Source organism: Mastigoproctus giganteus, chromosome 3 (genome assembly GCF_048544385.1).
Source record: "Mastigoproctus giganteus isolate SK-2022 chromosome 3, ASM4854438v1, whole genome shotgun sequence".
NCBI classification, from domain to species: domain Eukaryota; kingdom Metazoa; phylum Arthropoda; class Arachnida; order Uropygi; family Thelyphonidae; genus Mastigoproctus; species Mastigoproctus giganteus.
The window spans coordinates 43,477,232-43,495,742 of NC_143577.1; the positions used below are offsets into that span (position 1 = coordinate 43,477,232).

Here is an 18,511-nt window from a genome sequence, read left to right on the forward strand (position 1 = left end):
AAGAATTTTTTTTTTTTTTTTTTGCGAGATAAGGCAAGACTGAGTTTTAGAAGGTTTGAAATCAACTAAGTTGTCGTGCCCCACTGGAGAATTACCTGAAGGTTTAAGGAATTGGTAGCAGATTTTCGAGAAGTTGAAGCTGATTGAGCAGGACAAGGTTTCTCAAAATGGAAAGTGGAATGCAGTGTGCTATCATCGGCAAAACTATGGATAGGATTTCCAGTCAATGGAAGAAGATCATTACTATACAAGAGGAAAAGAGTGGGGGAAAGAACTGAACCTTGGAGGACACCGGCATTAGTGGAGAAGTTAGAAGACAGAGCCATCTACCATCACCCTCAGTGAGTGATGAGAGAGAAAACTGGATAACCAATTACTAAAAACAGTTGGCAAACCATAAGATGGAAGCTTGTTTAGAAGATCTTTATGCCAAACATGATCAAAAGCCTTTGAGATGTCAAGAGCAACTACTTGTGTTTCACTGAACCTTTCCATTGAATTAGTCCATAAATGGGTAACATAAGGCAGAATATCACCAGTGGATCGACACTGACGGAATCCATACTGGCGATCGTTGATCAGACAGAAGGTTTCTAGGTAGTTTAAGAATTGGCGGTTAATTGATTTCTCCATTACTTTAGAAAGAGTAGAAGTAATTGCAATGGAACAATAACTAGATGGGAGGGATTTGTCACCCTTTTTAGGAACTGGCTGGATATGAGCAAATTTCCAAGCAGAAGGAAACACCTTTGGAATAAGAAAGTGAAAAAAGGCGGCAAAGAATAGGAATAAGTTCAGGAGCACACAATTTGAGAACAAGCGGAGAAATACCATCGGGACCTAGAGCTTTCCTAGCATCAAGATTTGTCATAATCCTTCTGACATCCTTTTGGTGGAAGACCACAGGAGGTATTGAATGGAGCGTGTTGAGAATTGTGGGAGGTGTTTTACCAAGATCATTAATACACAAGTTGGAAGAAAAATGGGATGCTAGCAGGTCAGCTTTATCCTTGGCTGAAGTGACAACCGAACCATCTGGTTTGGACAGAGGTGGGAGCAGAGATGGGCAAAAGTTCCGACCAATAGTTTTGGCAAGAGACCAGAATGCTCAGCTACCATTATGGCAAGAATCAAGTTTTCTACTCTTAGCCTGTTTAAACTCTAGTTTGGACTGATTAATAACTGCTTTACAATTATTGCGAGCTTTGGTGTAGGCAGAAAATGAAACTGAAGAATTAGAAACAAGCCAATTACGATATGCAACATTCTTCTCTTGAACAGCCTTAACACATTTATTGGAAAACCAAGGTTTAGATAAAGGACAAGATTTTAAAGTGGAGTGTGGGATAAAGGATTCCATTCCTGCAAGAATAATTTCATTGACACGATATGAGCAAATGTTGACATCAGAATTTTTAAAACAGTAATCCGACCAAGGAAAAGAAGAAAAGAAATCTCGCAGGTCATCCCATTTTGCATTCTTGTAATGCCAAACAACACGAGGTTGTGAAGAGCCGTGAGATAAAGGTGACTGTCTCTTCTCCAATGGAGAAGAGACAATCACTAAGTTGTGATCTGAAGTGCCTAAAGGACCTCTCACTTCGACCGTGTACTTAGAAGGGTTGTTTGTGAGAAAAAGATCAAGCATGTTGGCTGTATGATTAGGATTGTCCGGTATTCTTGTAGGTAAATGAACAATCCATGTAAGGTCATTAGTAATTGCAAAAGCCTCAGCATCTCGACCTGCTGGGCTGGTGTAACTAGAAAACAGAAGCCAGCTGGAGTTGTGAATATTAAAATCACCAAGGAAAATTACCTCACTGTTAGGAAAGTTGGACTGGAGAAAGTCAAGTTGCAAAGAGAGGAAGTCAAAGAGCTCCAAATGATTAGTGGAGTTGGGAGAATGGTAGACACAACAGATGAATTCGACACAATGAGGTAGAGAGATTTTAAGCCAGAGAAGATCAAAGAGAGGAGATTCCAAATTGCCAAGTCTCTGACAGGGAATATCAGAACGGACATATGCACAAGTACCACCTTTGAGGTGAAAGGAATCATACAGCGAATAATTTGGGCATCTGAGATGAGCAGTAGTTGAATCAACCGATAACTGAGATTCTGTCAGAAAAAGTATATGCGGTTTGGCAGACTGCAAGTGGAAATGGACATCGTTGAGATTAGAATTAAGACCACATATATTTGTGAAATGAATTAGGAAGTGCTTGGGAGGTTTAGATCTTTTCGCAGATAAGCTGGTTCTATTAGTTTGACAATTCATGGTGTTTTAAATAGTAAGAAAAAGTGGGGGGGGGGAATATGCTGTATGAAGTAACAAAATTTTTGGATATGGCATACACATGGTAAGAATATATCCAAATCCTTCACAAAATGTAGCTTCGACAATGCCCCCCACAAACACACTACTCATACTCCCTCCAGTAGCTATCTGGCAATGTAGAGGTAGCCAGATTATACAATAGCTGATCCGGAAGCCTCCTAGAGAGTTACCAATAGGTTCGGTCCGGTGTACTAACTAGCAGCCGGCCTACTGTTTGTTCGTTATTTGGTTTTTAGGAGCATTAGCAGCTAAGGCCATATTGCTCCGGGATATGCGGTGGTCATTCCCTGACCTTTCTGCATCCTCCGTATTTGGTAGTCACGGGCTCAAACCCCGGTCTATCAAGAAGCGTGTGCTTCGCACTGCTGCTCCTGCCCACCTGGCTACGGAGGTGCCTCAGCCAGCCTGTGAACACTGTTTTAGAGCTGTACCCTCAAAATGTAAGGAATATTGGATCTCACCACAATATTCATCATAACCTCAAATGTCATCAATCATACTGCATGATGGAAGAGAAGACTAGTACTAGATTTCATTCTGAAAACAAACTACTGTGGATTTCTGTCAACTTCCACAGTAGCGGAACTTTCTAAGAACAATGCAAGAATAGGTTATGCATCTAAATAAACTCTTTCATTAAAAAAGAATGAAAAAAATATTTTCTTGCAACATGCATATTAGTGATTTACCCTAGGACCAGTCAACTTTTATAGCATAGCAGAATTTAAAATAATTTCCATACAACTGTAATATGCAATGACTTACTGGTAAACAAAACTCTTCAAATGCTGGCTTAACAAATGTTGTATACTGGTGTAGAATTTGCTCTAAGTCTCGTCCTCTAACTGCAGTATCTCTAAGTACTATAAAAAATAAAATTATATATATATATATATAATTTACTCATATATATATATATATATATATATATATATATATATATGAGTAAATTAACTTATTCTAGGCACCTATTAAAATTTATAGCCGCTTCCTCATAGAAGTGGCCATTGATATACAGTGGTGGACAAACAAACTGCATCACTTGTGAAAAATTGTGCTGCATTGTGGGTTGCAGAAATGTTCGAAATGCATTTGTTAGATGGGATATATTTCGTCAGAAAAGATGGTGTCCCATTGCTCCTTTGTCCATGAAATGTGCTTTAGCCCAAGCAAGTAACTTCTTCCTCATTTGTTGGGTCAACAATGGCTTCTTCTTGGGCGGATAGGCATGCAGACCACATTCCGAAAGCAGTCTTTGGATAGTTCGTGCATTTATTTCAATACCAGAGGCCACCTCAAAGTCCAGTTTTAGGTCAGGAGCACTAGCATTATGGTGACAAAAATATAGCCATTTCAAATATTTATCTTGGGAAATTTGCATCCCTTTGCATAACAAGCATCCCCAGACTATTTGACCGGCAGGGAACTTTACAGTGTGTTAAGCAGTCAGGATGGCATGCCTCCAATTTTCATCTTGACCTATCGTGTCCCATCCGAGCCATGAAGGTTGAATTTCAATTTGTCAGAAAAGATGGTGTCCCATTGCTCCTTTGTCCATGAAACATGCATTTTAGCCCAAGCAAGTCACCTCTTCCTCATTTGTTGGGTGAACAGAGGCTTCTTCTTGGGTGGATAGGCATGAAGACCACATTCCGAAAGCAGTCCTTGGATAGCTCGTGCACTTGTTTCAACACCAGAGGTCATCTCAAAGTCCAGTTTTAGGCCAGGAGCACTAGCATGATGGTAACAAAGGCATAGCCATTTCAAATATCAATCTTGGAAAGGCGTAGTCACTCTCTTATGGCCTGATCCAGGTCTTTTCTTCACATCACCGGTTTCACACTTTAATTCAGCACCCGGAATACTGTTGACTTGTGGCAGCCTATTTTATCAGTGATAGCATGCGTAGAAAGCCCTTTCTGGGACAGAGCAACGGCTACTCTTTTTTTTCTTGGTGTCAACTGAACATATTGGAGCCATGCTTAGACCTCCACAAACAGGATATTAATGAGCGTATATACCCTTCCAACGCTGTATTTATAGAAATGTCTGATGCAATACCTTGCAATTACCGTCTGATGCAATAGAAGCATCATCTGATACGATACCTTTGCTTTGTGACAAACAAAGTGACTTTAATCAAACTATACCTTATACATTTCACTACAAATGTTACATTTTTTAAGGTAATGCAGTTTTTTTGTCTGCCACTAATTTTATTTATTAATTCATTAAAAAATTATTATTATTAATAGAAAATTTAACTTATGAAAAACTCACCAAATCTGAATCAAGAACTGAAATTTTTCAGTCTTTAGAGTTAACTCCAAAGACTGAAAGAATCTGCTATTTAAAATTAAAAATCTATTTAGATTTTTAAATGAAAGAAATGCAGTCAGTTATATTTTTTACTCAAAGCAACAGACAAAATTACATATTATACCATCTCTCAGACTGCAACAAAGAAAAACAATGAGATTAAAATTTAGTATAAACTCTTTCTGTATAAGAAGCAAAAGGTAAAAGTCTGTCAAAAAGAGTAATATTTTTGATCTTCTATGACAAAACAAAAAAAGCTTAATTTATTTTTTCAGGTATATATGACAAAGCAGCACCCAATCAATGTGGAAAGTGTTTTTTTATTTTATCAAATTTTTTTTATCTTACCTAACAAAACAACATTATTCTTGGCTGGAAACTAAACATGACTAGAAACTAAGGTTACCACTAATTTGTCCATATATAACAGGAATCATACTACCTCAAAAATGATCACTGCTAAATTGTTTTATGTTTTTATTTTGTTTATTATATATAAATTATTGTAATTTATACAGAACAAGAAAATAACTGATTTTCTTTGACAGAACTAAAAATAACTGTTTTTTTTCCAAGGTATATAGGTAAAAACCTCAAAAATCTGGCACTTTTTGAATATTTTCTGGGAGTAGTAAAACATACAAGGGCAGAAGGAAAATAGGCTGGCTAAACTAAAAAAAAAAAAAAAAAAAATCACAATGCCAAATTTATGCAGTATGTTTCACTAATAATCAGACAAAGTTTTTTTTTTTCTGTTTTATATATTTCCTTGACTGTATATGTCACTCTTACTATGTAAGTAAGAGTGACACATACAGTCAAACATAATGTCGCAATGCATAACGTCATTCATTTTGCAAAACATTCAACGCTGGTTCATAGTTTGGTACTTAATAGTACAGTAGTATATATTTAGTTTATAAGGCAGTTGGATTGCTGAAATTATATATCACACTATTTATGCTACTCAACATAATATATTTAAAGAAAGTGTTTTTTGCTTTAACAGCAATAAAAACTTAATGACAGGAAACCAATATTATCACTATTTTATACATACAATATGTCAAAAATAGAATCAGTATAGTAGTAGTAGAGGCATATGACGGAAGAAAGCAAGTTTATATAGCATCAGCCAAAAAAAAACTATTTCACACATCCATTTCCTCTAAAAGTTTATCCAGTTCCTCCTTGAATTTATTTAAGCTATCAACTTCCACAATGACAGATGGAAATTTGTTCCAGCAATCAAATACCCATTGGCTAAAGGAATATTTCTGCACATCTGTTCTACAACTGTCTTTCCTCAATTTGAATTTATGCCCCCTTAGGTTTGTAATCTGATGAGAGGAAGAATCCCATCAGAACTGAGCCTGCTCAACCCATTCAAGTCCTTATACACCTCAATCAGATCACCTTGCAGGTGCCTAGTCTGCAGACACTGCAATTTGCAGAACTTAAGCCTTTCTTCATAATAAAAAAAAAAAAAAAAAAAAACCCACCTTTGTTGGCCTCACCAATCTTGAGTGTAAATCACTCAAGCAACTATACATCCTTTCTAAAATGAAGCCTCCAGACCCCTACAACACAGTACTCGAGACGTGACGTGGCCTGACCATTGCCTTATACAAAGGGATGATCACCTTTTCCCTACTAGCAAAATTCCTGTATATCATTGACAATATTCCATGACCTGCTCTGGCACCCTGTCTGCACTGCTCAGAAACTTCAAATCTGACTGTACAATTACTCCAGATCTTTTTCATTCTCTACCACCCTAAGTGTACTTCTACCCATAAGCAGTACTTTTCATTTGTTAATATTAAACTTCAGTTGCCACTTCTCAGCCTATCTGCCCAACATTTCTAGATCCTGTTGCAGTAGCACACTGCCATTAATGTCATTAATGGCCCTGCCAATCTTTGTATCATCTGCAAACTTGGACATGAAGCTTGATATACCTTCATCAATATCATTGATAAATATAAAAAAAACAACAGTGTGCCCAACACCAAACCCTGGGATCTCCACTAATAACATTAGTCCACAAAGACCAGCATCAATTGATTACCACTGTCTTCTCCCACTCAATCACCCTTTTATCCATTGTAGCAATTTGCTCTTAATACCATACTGCTCCAATTTGTACAGTAGTCCCAAAGTCTATGTGCAATAGTATCAAAAGCTTGCCTGAAATCCAGGTATATGATATCAAAATTATTTTTTGCATCCAGTTCCTTTGTAACCACATCATAGTATACAATCAAATTAGTCAGACAAGGCTTTTTCTAAAAAAACCCATGCTGTCTGAATTATTGCTTCAGTCATGTCTAGATGATCCTGAAATACTTCTTTAACCAGTGACTCCCTGGAACAGAAGTTAAACTAACAGTTTTGTAATTGCTTGTGTCACACTTTGATCCCCCTTTGTGAATTGGGGGATACATTTGCATATCTCCAGTCTGTGGGGACTTCTGAGTCCAAGTATGCTCTCATAATTATGGCTAAGGGCTTGCTTACTTCCTTTGCTGCCTCCTTTAATATAACTGGATAGGTAGTAGTAGTCCCATGCACCCCAGGTACCTTTCTTATGTTTAACCTCAAAAATTTCTCCTCCACTTTGTTCTCAGTTATTACAAAATCATTAAGCTCCCAGTTAGAGTTTAATACTGTACTTTAAAAATTAATATCATTAAACTGCTAAGTTATCTAAATGTGGCCATGGCCAGAATGAAGATCAACTCTCAAAATTTTTCCTACACATTCAGATCTACTAGTAGAGCATGACAAACATAAATAACTTCCAAATATGGAATTCCAGAAACCCATCTGTTTGCAAACATAAAGAGGATGGTCGCATATGATATGTTACAGCATTCCATAACAAAGAAGGTGTTGCGGCTTTTATTTCTTACAGAAAAGCAAACTAACTGATACCAGTTAGCAAGACTTCTCTCATACAAGTTCTACCGTTGGTATAATTATAGCCAAAGATAATTTCTAAAGATGGGGCTGTCACATTCACATCTTAAAATTTTTAGAAATCACAGCTGAAATTCACTAGAAATTTTTTTCCATATTAAAACAACTTAATTGAATTATTTTATTAGTGCTTTATAATTAACTGTATTTAAACTTGGACATACTTGAACTATTTATAGCAAATGCTTCAAGTCTCATAATGAGTAAATAAATGAATGATATGGCATGGCAAAAGATTATGTAAATTGAGACACACAATCTCCACACAAATAAAAGAAAATATGTATTCCAAAATTAAAATTCATAAAATCCCCTTTGAGAAAATGCACATTTTTCACATCTATATGGCTATAGAATGAACAAGGGTGGGATTCCAATATGGAACTAAGCTAATGGACAACTTACAGGCTGTAAATGTGGAATGAGGACAATAGTTAAGACTCATATTAGCCGGAAATATGCCTAGGTCAAAAATATTCCTAATGTGACAGTCAGGGAAGTGAGAGAGAACTAAACATGCAAACAGAACAACCACCAATAAAGCTAGGTACCACTGATGCCAGAAGCTTAAATAGCAAAAAAGTAGAATTAGCAAAAAGAACTAGACCGTTGTCATACCAGACTATCAGGTATTACAGAAACTAAGAGGATGAAGACTATCAGGGAGTGTGTGTGCAGTTAAAAAATAGAAACAATGATTACAAAATAAATTTATTCTGAAAATAAGATACAGTGCAAAGAAGACAGCAATATCTTCCTGAACTAGTTTGAAAGAAATCTTAATTGGTTTAGGAGGTATAATTCAGTACAGTTATGTTGGTAAAATGTTTGGTTGAAGGTAATATTTATTGTTGAATGCTTTCATACTTATTTAATCTGGTCCCAGATATAAAATTTTATTTCATACAGGTTAAACCTGTGTATTTATAATAACTTTATTTTATATTATATACTGCATCAATTTTAGTTTTTATTAATTGATCTTACCATTGCAGTGAATGATTACATTTTAAACTACACACTTTACCTTATTGAGGCATTTTTTGTGTATGGGCAAGTGCTGCGTTCTTCAGTCAGGAGATATGGTCATTTTGTATATACACATATGGTCCTACAAAATTCTATTTATATACTGTGTATAACAAAATTTCTTGTCTATATACCCCTTTCTATATTATTGTGTGACAAAAAAGCAATATATTAAATTTAACAAACAAAAACAAGAAGTTTCAACTTGAACTAAAGGGGATCTACTTTCTGGTTCTTTCAATATGGACTCCCTGACAAAGACATTTACTGCAAACGTAAGGGTGTCTAAGTGAATATGAGGTGAGCATAAGTGTGTCTAAGTGAAATATGACTTATGTTCATAATTTCAGCAGCAGTGATCTTGTTTCAAGAAAGTAGATTGAAATAAAAATACTTCAACATTAATATGTTAGAATCTTCTCAAGCACTGTAAACAAATCTAGTCTGGATCAGGGCACATGCATATATACTAAACAGAGGATGCTTATATGGGTAGTGCTAATCTTGTTTTTAAAATGGATATAACTGATATAAAAATGCATCTGTTAGGGCATTAGTACTTCACCACCAAAACTGTGAAATTTTGATTGGACTGTAAGCAAAAAAGTTTATTAGATGGAACACACACAAATATGATGGGCTCATAAATTCACTTTTAATTTTTGGAAAATATATTAAATATTAAACAACAAGTTTAATTTTAAAAATCAATCACCTCTTCTTGCAAGCCTAGTATCAGGGTCTGTGTCGACAAACAGCTTCATATGAAAGAGATCTCTAATTTCCGGGAAGTAAAACACTAATATGCCTTCAAAAAAAACCACATCAGCTGGATAAATTGTGATAGATTCATCTTTCTTCCTATAAAAATAAATTTAATAAGTAACTATCATTTTATATCGCAATAATACTAGTAAAACATATTAGAATAAATACTGGCTTTTTTTTTTTATTTTATACTCACTGAAAAGAATTTTACCTTCAACTCCTGTTAACCAAACAACACTTTTTGTATTGTTATTACACAAACTGAGCTTTCCATCACTATAATTGTCCTAATCTGCCTTTTTCTGCTCGATCTTGGCATTCTCCTTGAATAACATCTCTTAAATGGAATGAATGCACTAGTAGCTTCAATAATGAATAACTTGAAAGTATCCCATAGTTTCACTCAAATATTTCATCCCAAATGATGGAGTCCAAGAACCTTCTCAGTCAACAGTAATATCCTTTCTTGAAATTAAAACTCTTGCCATTACCATTGACTACCAAAATCTCATTTGTCACTATCCACTTAGGACACTATGGAATAGTTCCTGTAGCATCATATTTATGATATTTGAGTCACTGATGGTATATCAAGAATATTCTTGTTCCGGTGAATTAATTTTTTTAAAATTTTCTGAATAAGCTTCATTTAGTTGAAGCCGATTCAGAAAATTTACTCCACAGGTTGAGTTGCCAGTTCACAATTTCAACCAATAAGTGGTTAACAGCAATACTCTATAACAATGTACTCAGACTTACTTTCCCATTCAAGTGCAGACAGGCTGCCAAAGCAGGTCATGGGGTCTTGTCAATGACATAAAGGAATTTTGCTAGCAGGGATCAGGGGGTGATTATTCCCTTGTATAAGGTAAGGGTCAGGCCACACCTTGAGTACTGCATACAGGTCGGGAGGCCTCATTTTAGGAAGGATGTAGAGCTGCTGAAATGAGTAGAGAGAAGGGAAATGAGACTGGTGAGTGGAACAAAGGGTTGCTCTTACCAAGAAAGGTTTAAGTTCTGCAAATTGCAGCTTCTGGAGACTAGGCACCTGTGATGTGATCTGAGTGAGGTGTATAAGGCCTTGAATGGGTTGAGCAAGCTCAATGCTGATGGGATTCTTCCTTTTTGCTCAGATTAAGAACCTTAGGGGGCATAGATTCAAATTGAGGAAAGAGTTGTAGAATAGATGTGCAGAAATTTGCCTTTACCCAGTGGATAGTTAATTGCTGGAACAAACTTCTATCTGTCATTCTGGAAGTTAATAGCTTAAATAAATTCAAGGAAGTGGACAAACTTGGAGTCAATGGATGGATGAAATGGGATTTTTTTTTTTTTTTTGGCTGATGCTGTATAAGCTTGCTTTTTTGCATCATATGCCTCTGCTAATGCTAAGTTGTATACAGAGACCTTTATTGTACCCATCACTTTCATGCAGTCTGTAGCACACCCCTACTCTCAACTATCTTTTACAACTAAGCATTTTAACGCCACACATATTCTATGCTCTCTTGAAATTTGCTCATAATTAGGGTATGATCTTACTACATTCAGGAAGCTTTTTATCAGAAGCATAAATCTCCCACCACTCCATTCCTCCTACATTCTAAAATAAACTCACTATCCCCTATGTCAGGGAAACAATCTCAATTAATCCAATTATATCAGCATCTGTAGAGCTGATCAGCAACTCAAATTCAACCATTTTGTTAACTCCTCTAACATTACAATAACAGTTTAAACTTATTTTCTTGTTACTCACTTCCCTGATACAATGCCTATACACTGCTTCTGATGCATCCTTTCACATACTTAACTGATGAGCAATCATCTGTGATCCTTTAAGAACACAGATCAGCCTTGAACTCTGGCAGCCTCTCATTTGAAACTTTGAAAAGAGTGCAAGTGTGATATGATCTTGACCCATACTCCTAACTGCATGTTTAATTCTCCCCTGAACTCTTAAAGCTCCCTCAATGACATCAGCAAAGACTGTTGCATCTCCTCTGTTCAAATGATTTACCAAGATCATCAATACAGAAGTTAGAAGAAAAATACAATGCTAGTAAGTCAGCTTTATCTTTAGCTGAGGATGCAATCAAACCGTCTGGCTGAAAAGGTGGGAATACAGATGGACAGAAGTTGTGGCCAATAGCTTTGGCAAGAGACCAGAATGCTGGACTACCATTTTGATAAGAAGCAAACTTTCTACTCTTGGCTGCTCAAAATTGAGTTTGAACTAATTTGATTTCAAGAGGTTAGAATGATTAATAACTGTTTTACAATTGTTACAAGTTTTATCATAGGCAGAAAGTGAAGCTGGAGATTTGGATACAAGCCAATTGTGATATGCTACATTCTTATCTTAAATAGACTTGGTCCACTTACTAGGAAACAAAAGATATAAAGCATAGAATTTTAGGGTGGATTAAAGGATTTCATCCCTACAATAATACTTTCACAGATACAAACTAAGAAATCATTCGGATCAGAAGATTTAAAACAGTAATCCAACCAAGAAAAACAGAATTTAAAATCATACAGATCATCCTATTTCCTGTTCTTATCATGAAAAACAGTAGTCATGAGAGAGAAATGCTCCACTGTAGAAGAGCCAATAATACTAGTGAACACAAACACTACTGACTGTGTACTTTAAAGGGCTGTTGATGAGGAAAAGATCAAGTGTGTATGGTTAGGATTGTCTGGTATTTTGGTAAATGAACAAGCTACATGATGATTAGTAATCACCAAAATCCTCAGCATCTGGACCAGTATAACTAGAAAACTGAGGACAGCTAAAGTTGTAAACATTAATGACAATGAAAATTGCTCTGCTGTTAGGAAAGTTGGACTGCAGAAGTTATGGTTCAAAGAAGGCAAATCAAAAGGTTATTAGTGACTTATAGAATTGGAAGAAATAGAAACAACAGATAAATTTGACAGAAATGGATAAAGAAATTTTAAGCCAGAGGAGATCTAAGAGGGGAGATTCCAGGAGAGGTTTCTAACAAGGAATATCACAACTGACATATGAACAAGTTCCACCTCTGAAGTGAAATGAATCATAGTTATTATTAGCCATATGGTGCAAGGAAGCCTGAGGCTTATGCTGCACCAGCCAAAACAAAAAAATTCGTGAGTTACCCTGAGAGAGAGCCAGAAGTAGAAAGGAATTGCCAAGAAAGAGAAGAATGATGATATCCAGTTCAGGACCCTGGGTGTGCCAAGCCCATAATCTCCAGATGTGAGCCCCTGGGGTGATATTCCAGAAATGGTGTATTCCCAATACACTCTTGATATTGTCGAATGGAGATAGTGCAATTTCTGTACCACCTCCCCGATAGTGACCCATGCATTGGGCACCCACTATCATCCTTCTTTCAAAGTTGTTTAACTTGCAACATTTATCCATACTGACATCGAATTACCATTAGTAGAGACATACGATGCAAGAAAGCAAGCTTATGCAGCATCAGCCTAAAAAAAAAACCTCCCATTTTATCCCCTTCCATTCTTTCCAAATGCCTGTCCAGCTCAGCCTTAAATTTATTTAGGCTATCAACTTCCACAACAAAAGATGGAAGTCTGTTCCAGCAATCAACTACCTGCTGCCTAAAGGCAAATTTCCACACATCTATTCTAACAACTATCTTTCCTCAATTTGAATCTGTGTCCCCTCAGGTTCTTAATCTAAGCAAGAGGAAGAATCCCATCATCATTGAGCTTGCTCAACCCATTCAAGGCCTTATACAATCAGGTCACCTCACAGGTGCCTAATCTCCAGGCACTGCAATTTGCAGAACTTAAGCCTTTCTTGGTAAGAGCAACCCTTTGTTCCCCTTACCAATCTTGTTGCCCTTCTTTGTACTCGTTCTAGCAACTCTAGGTTTACTCAGTACTCTAGGTGGGGTCTGACCATTGCCTTATATAATGGGATAATCACCTCCCTGTCCCTGCTAACAAAATTCCTATATATCATTGATAAGACTCCATGACCTGCCCTGGCAGCCCCTCTGCACTGCTCAGCAAACTTCATATTTGACTGCACAATTACCCCCAAGTCTTTTTCATTTTCCACTTCCCTGAGTGTAGTACGACACAGTTGGTACGTTTCTCTTGGGTTATTGCTATCCATATGCAGTACTTTGCATTTGTCAATGTTAAACTTCAGTCGCCACTTCTCAGACAGTTTGCCCAACTTATCTAGATCCAGTTGGAGTAGCATACTGTATTTACTGTCATTAACAACCCTGCCAACCTTTGTATCATCTGCAAACTTGGACATTAATACTAATATACCTTCTTCAATATAACTGATGAATACACAAAACAACAATGGGCCCAGCACCGAACCCCGGGGAAGTCCACTAATAACATTTGTCCATGAAGAGCAGTGTCCATTGATTACCACTCTCTGTCGTCTGCCACTCAACCATCTCTTTATCCATTGTAGCAACTTACCCTTAATGCCATACCTCTCCAATTTGTACAGCAGTCTTCCATTACCAACAGTATCAAAAATTTTCCTGAAATCCAAGTATATAATATCAAAATTATATTTTAAATTCAGTTCCTTTGTGACCACATCATAGTATCCATCAAATTGGTCAGATAAGACCTCCCTTTAACAAATCCATGCTGTGTCTTAACTATTACTGCAGTCTTGTCTAGATGATCCTGCAATGCTTTAACCAGCGACTCCATTATTTTCCCCAGAACACAAGTTAAACTAACAGGTCTATAGTTATCTGTGTCACCTTTTGAACCCCCTTTGTGAATTGGTGATACATTTGCACACCTTCAGTCCATGGGGACCTCCCTGGAGTCCAAGGATGCTCTCATAATTATGGCTAAGGGTTTGCTTAGTTGCTTTGCTGCCTCCTTTAATATAACTAGATAGATCCCATCACCCCTGGTGCTTTTTTTATGTTTAACTTCAATAATTTCTCCTCCACTTTGCTCTCAGTTATTACGAAATCACTTCGCTTCCTGTTAGAGTTTGATAAACTTCTGGCATTCCCCACATTGAATAACTCCTCATTTGTGAATGTAGATGCAAAATACTCATTCAGTTTATCAGCTACCTGAGCATGATAATCAATAGTCAACCCATCTATGTTAAGTGGTCCAATCTGATTCATCCCTTTCCTTGTAGAGTTTACATATGTAAAGAACTCTTTGCTGTTTTTTCTTTGCATCATTTGCCAAGGATTTCTCGTAATCTGCCTTCTCCTGCCTAACCTCCTTTGTGACTTCATTACAGACTAGTTTATATTTGCCATAAGCTTCTGTTTCACCTGATACTTTATACATTTTTCTTCTCTGCCACAAGCCTCATTAGTTCATCTGACATCCATTTAGGCCTAAACCTTGAACAGTATTTCTTAGTTGGAATGAAAAGCCTAGCAGCCTCCAAAATTAAGTCCCTGAAGGCTTCCCATTAAGAATTCAATGTTGGTAACATCATCAGATGAATTTAAAAACAGAATTTAAAAACCGTCTGAAATCCCTGTAGTCACCTTTACAAAAGCAAAAGCCTTTCCATTTAGCCTCGATGGTAATTACATCCTTAAGTAATTCCCACATCAGTACATTGTGATCACTGTCACCCAGTGGTTCCTTTATCTGCAAATTCTTAATTTGTATGAATAATCACTGCGGATAATCAGATCAAGAGTATTACTCCCTCTGGTTGCCTGTCGAACATGTTGCTGTAGAAAACAGTCATCCAATAAATCCACAAAAATCTTGTGTGAGTGACCAATCCACAAGTACCAGTCAATATCTGGAAAGTTAAAATCCCCCATAAGACATTCTGATTTACTGGCCCACTATTTCTCTGCACAAATGCTCATTATACTTAATCAGATTAGGCCTATAATACACACCTACTCTCATTTTTCCTTTCCCAGTGCTTATGTCACCAAACAGACTCAACATTGCAATGTCCACCAATATCAATTGGATGCACTTCCTTAGATTTTGTTTCTTAACTAACAGCATAACCCATCCTCCCTTCCTGTCCTGTCTATCCTTTCTGTACACATTGTTGTTGTTATTTGGTTTTTAGGAGCATTAGCAACTAAGGCCATACTGCTCCGGGATATGTGGTGGTCATTCCCTGACCTTTCCGCATCCTCCGTATTTGGTGGTGACGGGCTCGAACCCCGGTCTAATCAAGAAGCGTGTGCTACACACTGCTGCTCCTTCCCACCTGGCTACGGAGGCGCCTGTACACATTGTACTACCCAAATTCCAATTCTGCACTGCTTATGTCTGTGTGACACCACGTCTGATATCCCAACAATATCTGCCTTTGATGTCTTGACTAGCACTTCAAGCTCATCAAATTTATTAACTATACTCCTAGCATTGGTGTACATGCAAGTATACATGCACCTGTTTCTACTCTTAGTTACCCTAACATAGCCCATGTATTTATTTGTTCCACTATGACTTCCAGCAGTCCTGGAAATCTCCATTGCCTTGCTTTCCAGGCTGCTGCTCATTCTAATAGAATGAGTGCAAGAATCACTTTTGCCTATGCCTGCAGCCACTTAACCTTTTAGTCTATGTATCCCCCCCCCAAGCTAGCGGTTTTCCGACCCACCTAACACTACCTCGGTAGCATCAGAAAATATTCTTGCACCCTTTCTATTTAAGTGTACCCCATCCCTGTACAAGCAGTCTCTCCTGTCAATAAGCATAGACCAGGCTGAAAAAAATTCTACCTCTTGAGCCTTACACAATCTCTCCAGGGCTGAATTGATCGAGAAGGCTCTCATCATATACTTCCTCCTATCAATGCCTGGGCAGAATTGCAGACACTTTCATATTCAAACCTAACTCGCAACTTTTTTTCAACTTGTACTTGTTGAGTAAATTTGCAGATCTCTTACTCTTAATGTCATTAGTTTCAAAGTGTACAACAATATCACCTTTTGTGCCTACACAAAAAATGATATCTGCTCTACAACATCAACTTTTGCCTCCGGCAGACATACTCTGGTCCTGTTCCACCTATCCTTCTTGCAAAGTATATTCCCTGTCTCCTTAACAATAGGGTCACCAATAATAACTAGTTCCTTTGGGACCAGTGCATTCTGCCTTGGAGATTGCCTCTGTGTTTCCTGATGCACAGGAGTTTTTTTTTTTTTTTTTGTTAGTTGTTGGCACATTGGCTTCTGTGGCCATATTGCACCTTCCAAGGTTTTTGCATTTTCTACTCTGATCCAAGCCCAAGGCAGGATTCGAACCTGCAACCTTTGGGTTGCCAGACAGCCACTTTACCCACCCGGCTAGTCCAGTCAGCAATGCACAGGAGTGAACTCTGCCGTTGAGCTTGGCAGCTGAGAGCTTGATGGGCTCTCATATTAATTTCTTTGAGGGCATTTACCCTACACCTCAAGCTCTCATAGAACGCCAAGTTGGTGTCTAATTTCTTGACATTCTAGGCATCTAGCACACACAAAGACATCCTCCTTGGCTAGATCATGTTCCATTTTAGAAAGTTTAGCAAACCATCTATGTGAATGCAGTATACCTATATACCTGCCAAGCGGTGGGTTCATCCACTAGCAAGGGGGGGTGACAGCATCGTGTTGCCCAGGAACCAGGTATTCCATGAATTCTGTCCTTTCAGTGTACATCATCAATTAGTATGACATGACAACTAACTATACTTTTTAATGTTCAACCTGAACTCAGCTATAGCACAATGAGCTGAATAAGCAGGATAAATAGAGCACTGAAGTTTCTCCAGCAGCTGCATAGCACAAGGGACAGCACAGGAAGGCAACATGTTCTTCTGATTCCACTGTAGCACAAGAAGTTGTATGAATACCGATGGCAAATTAGATATATTTTGCAATGTTCATCCCAAAATTAGCTACAGCACAATGAGCTGGAAAAGCAGGATAAATAAAATACTAAGGTTATTCCAACAGCTGGGCAGCACAAGATACTGCACAGCAACAATTACAGCAGCAGCATGAACTGTATGTTAGTAAACAAATAGAGTCTAAATATAGCACAATTATAGTACCACCAACTACACAGAATCAAAATGCACAAAGTCAACATCAATGTAGGGATTTAAACACATTCAAGTAGAAGCAGCCATTCAATATAATCAATCAAAACTAGTAGTTACAACAGAAACTGCTGAAGAGACTGTTCACAGATGAGTGTCACATCCCAGAGACTGTCACATCGAAGCATTGCTATAACACAATGCAGGAGCCCACAGTAATCTCCAAAAGATAAACAGTTCAAGGAACATAAGTCTACCAGCAGCCAGAGAACTCAACAGAAGTTATCCATATTAATTAGCAAAATCAAGCTGGAAGAAGGTGTTTTGGCAGGACCATACCCAAGAAAAACTATAATTAAGGCTTCCTGCCAACAGTGTTGACAAGAGCAGAAGTGGACACCCACCCATTAAGGAAACAGAGTACCAACAATCACGTCCACTCCTGCAAAGAAATTTCTCTGTTCTAAATAACTTACTAATCCATGTAAGTAATAGGGCACAGTCCACCAATCTATCCATTATTTAATCATAACTCTTCCAACTGCAAAAGAATATTCCTTTTTTTTTTGTGAAAACTGAATTTTCAAAATTTTGAAAGGCAACAAAATTTTCTCGTTTCAATAGCTAACGGTTCAATCCCATCCACCAAACAAGTAACATTAACAACATTATTTAGTAATTCCAAATGTAAATCAGCATATTCCACAAACAATTAAAAACAACATGGTCCCATGTTTCTAAAGACCACCACCATATGTACAGTTGCATCTTTCTATGATTCCAATAGTATACAGTTTAGCAAAAAATGATCAGTTACCTGTTAATAAGAATGTACAACTTAGATTAGGTAAGTACCAGACTGGTTTAATATAAATCACACCATTAACATAAGGGAAAATTGAATACTTGAACATCTTTAAGTAAATCCCACATCAATACACTGTGATCACTGCCACGTAGTGGTTCCTTTATCTGCAGATTCTTAATGCATGAATAATCACTGCTGATAAGCAGATCAAGAGGAGTATTACTCCCACTGGTTG

At 37.3% G+C, this 18,511-nt stretch overlaps 1 protein-coding gene across 2 annotated transcripts in view; it reads right to left on the reverse strand.

Moving 5' to 3' along the window:
* Positions 1 to 18,511, reverse strand: part of LOC150087913 (uridine-cytidine kinase 2-B-like) — a 151,507-nt gene that overhangs the window by 88,014 nt on the left and 44,982 nt on the right. For both annotated transcript variants that reach the window (XM_090370510.1, XM_090370511.1), the window contains exons 4-5: positions 9,384 to 9,529; positions 3,104 to 3,201 (exon numbers count right to left, since the gene is read on the reverse strand). In XM_090370510.1, coding sequence (XP_090226636.1) covers positions 3,104 to 3,201; positions 9,384 to 9,529 — 244 coding nt within the window. The remainder of the gene's footprint in view (positions 1 to 3,103; positions 3,202 to 9,383; positions 9,530 to 18,511) is intronic.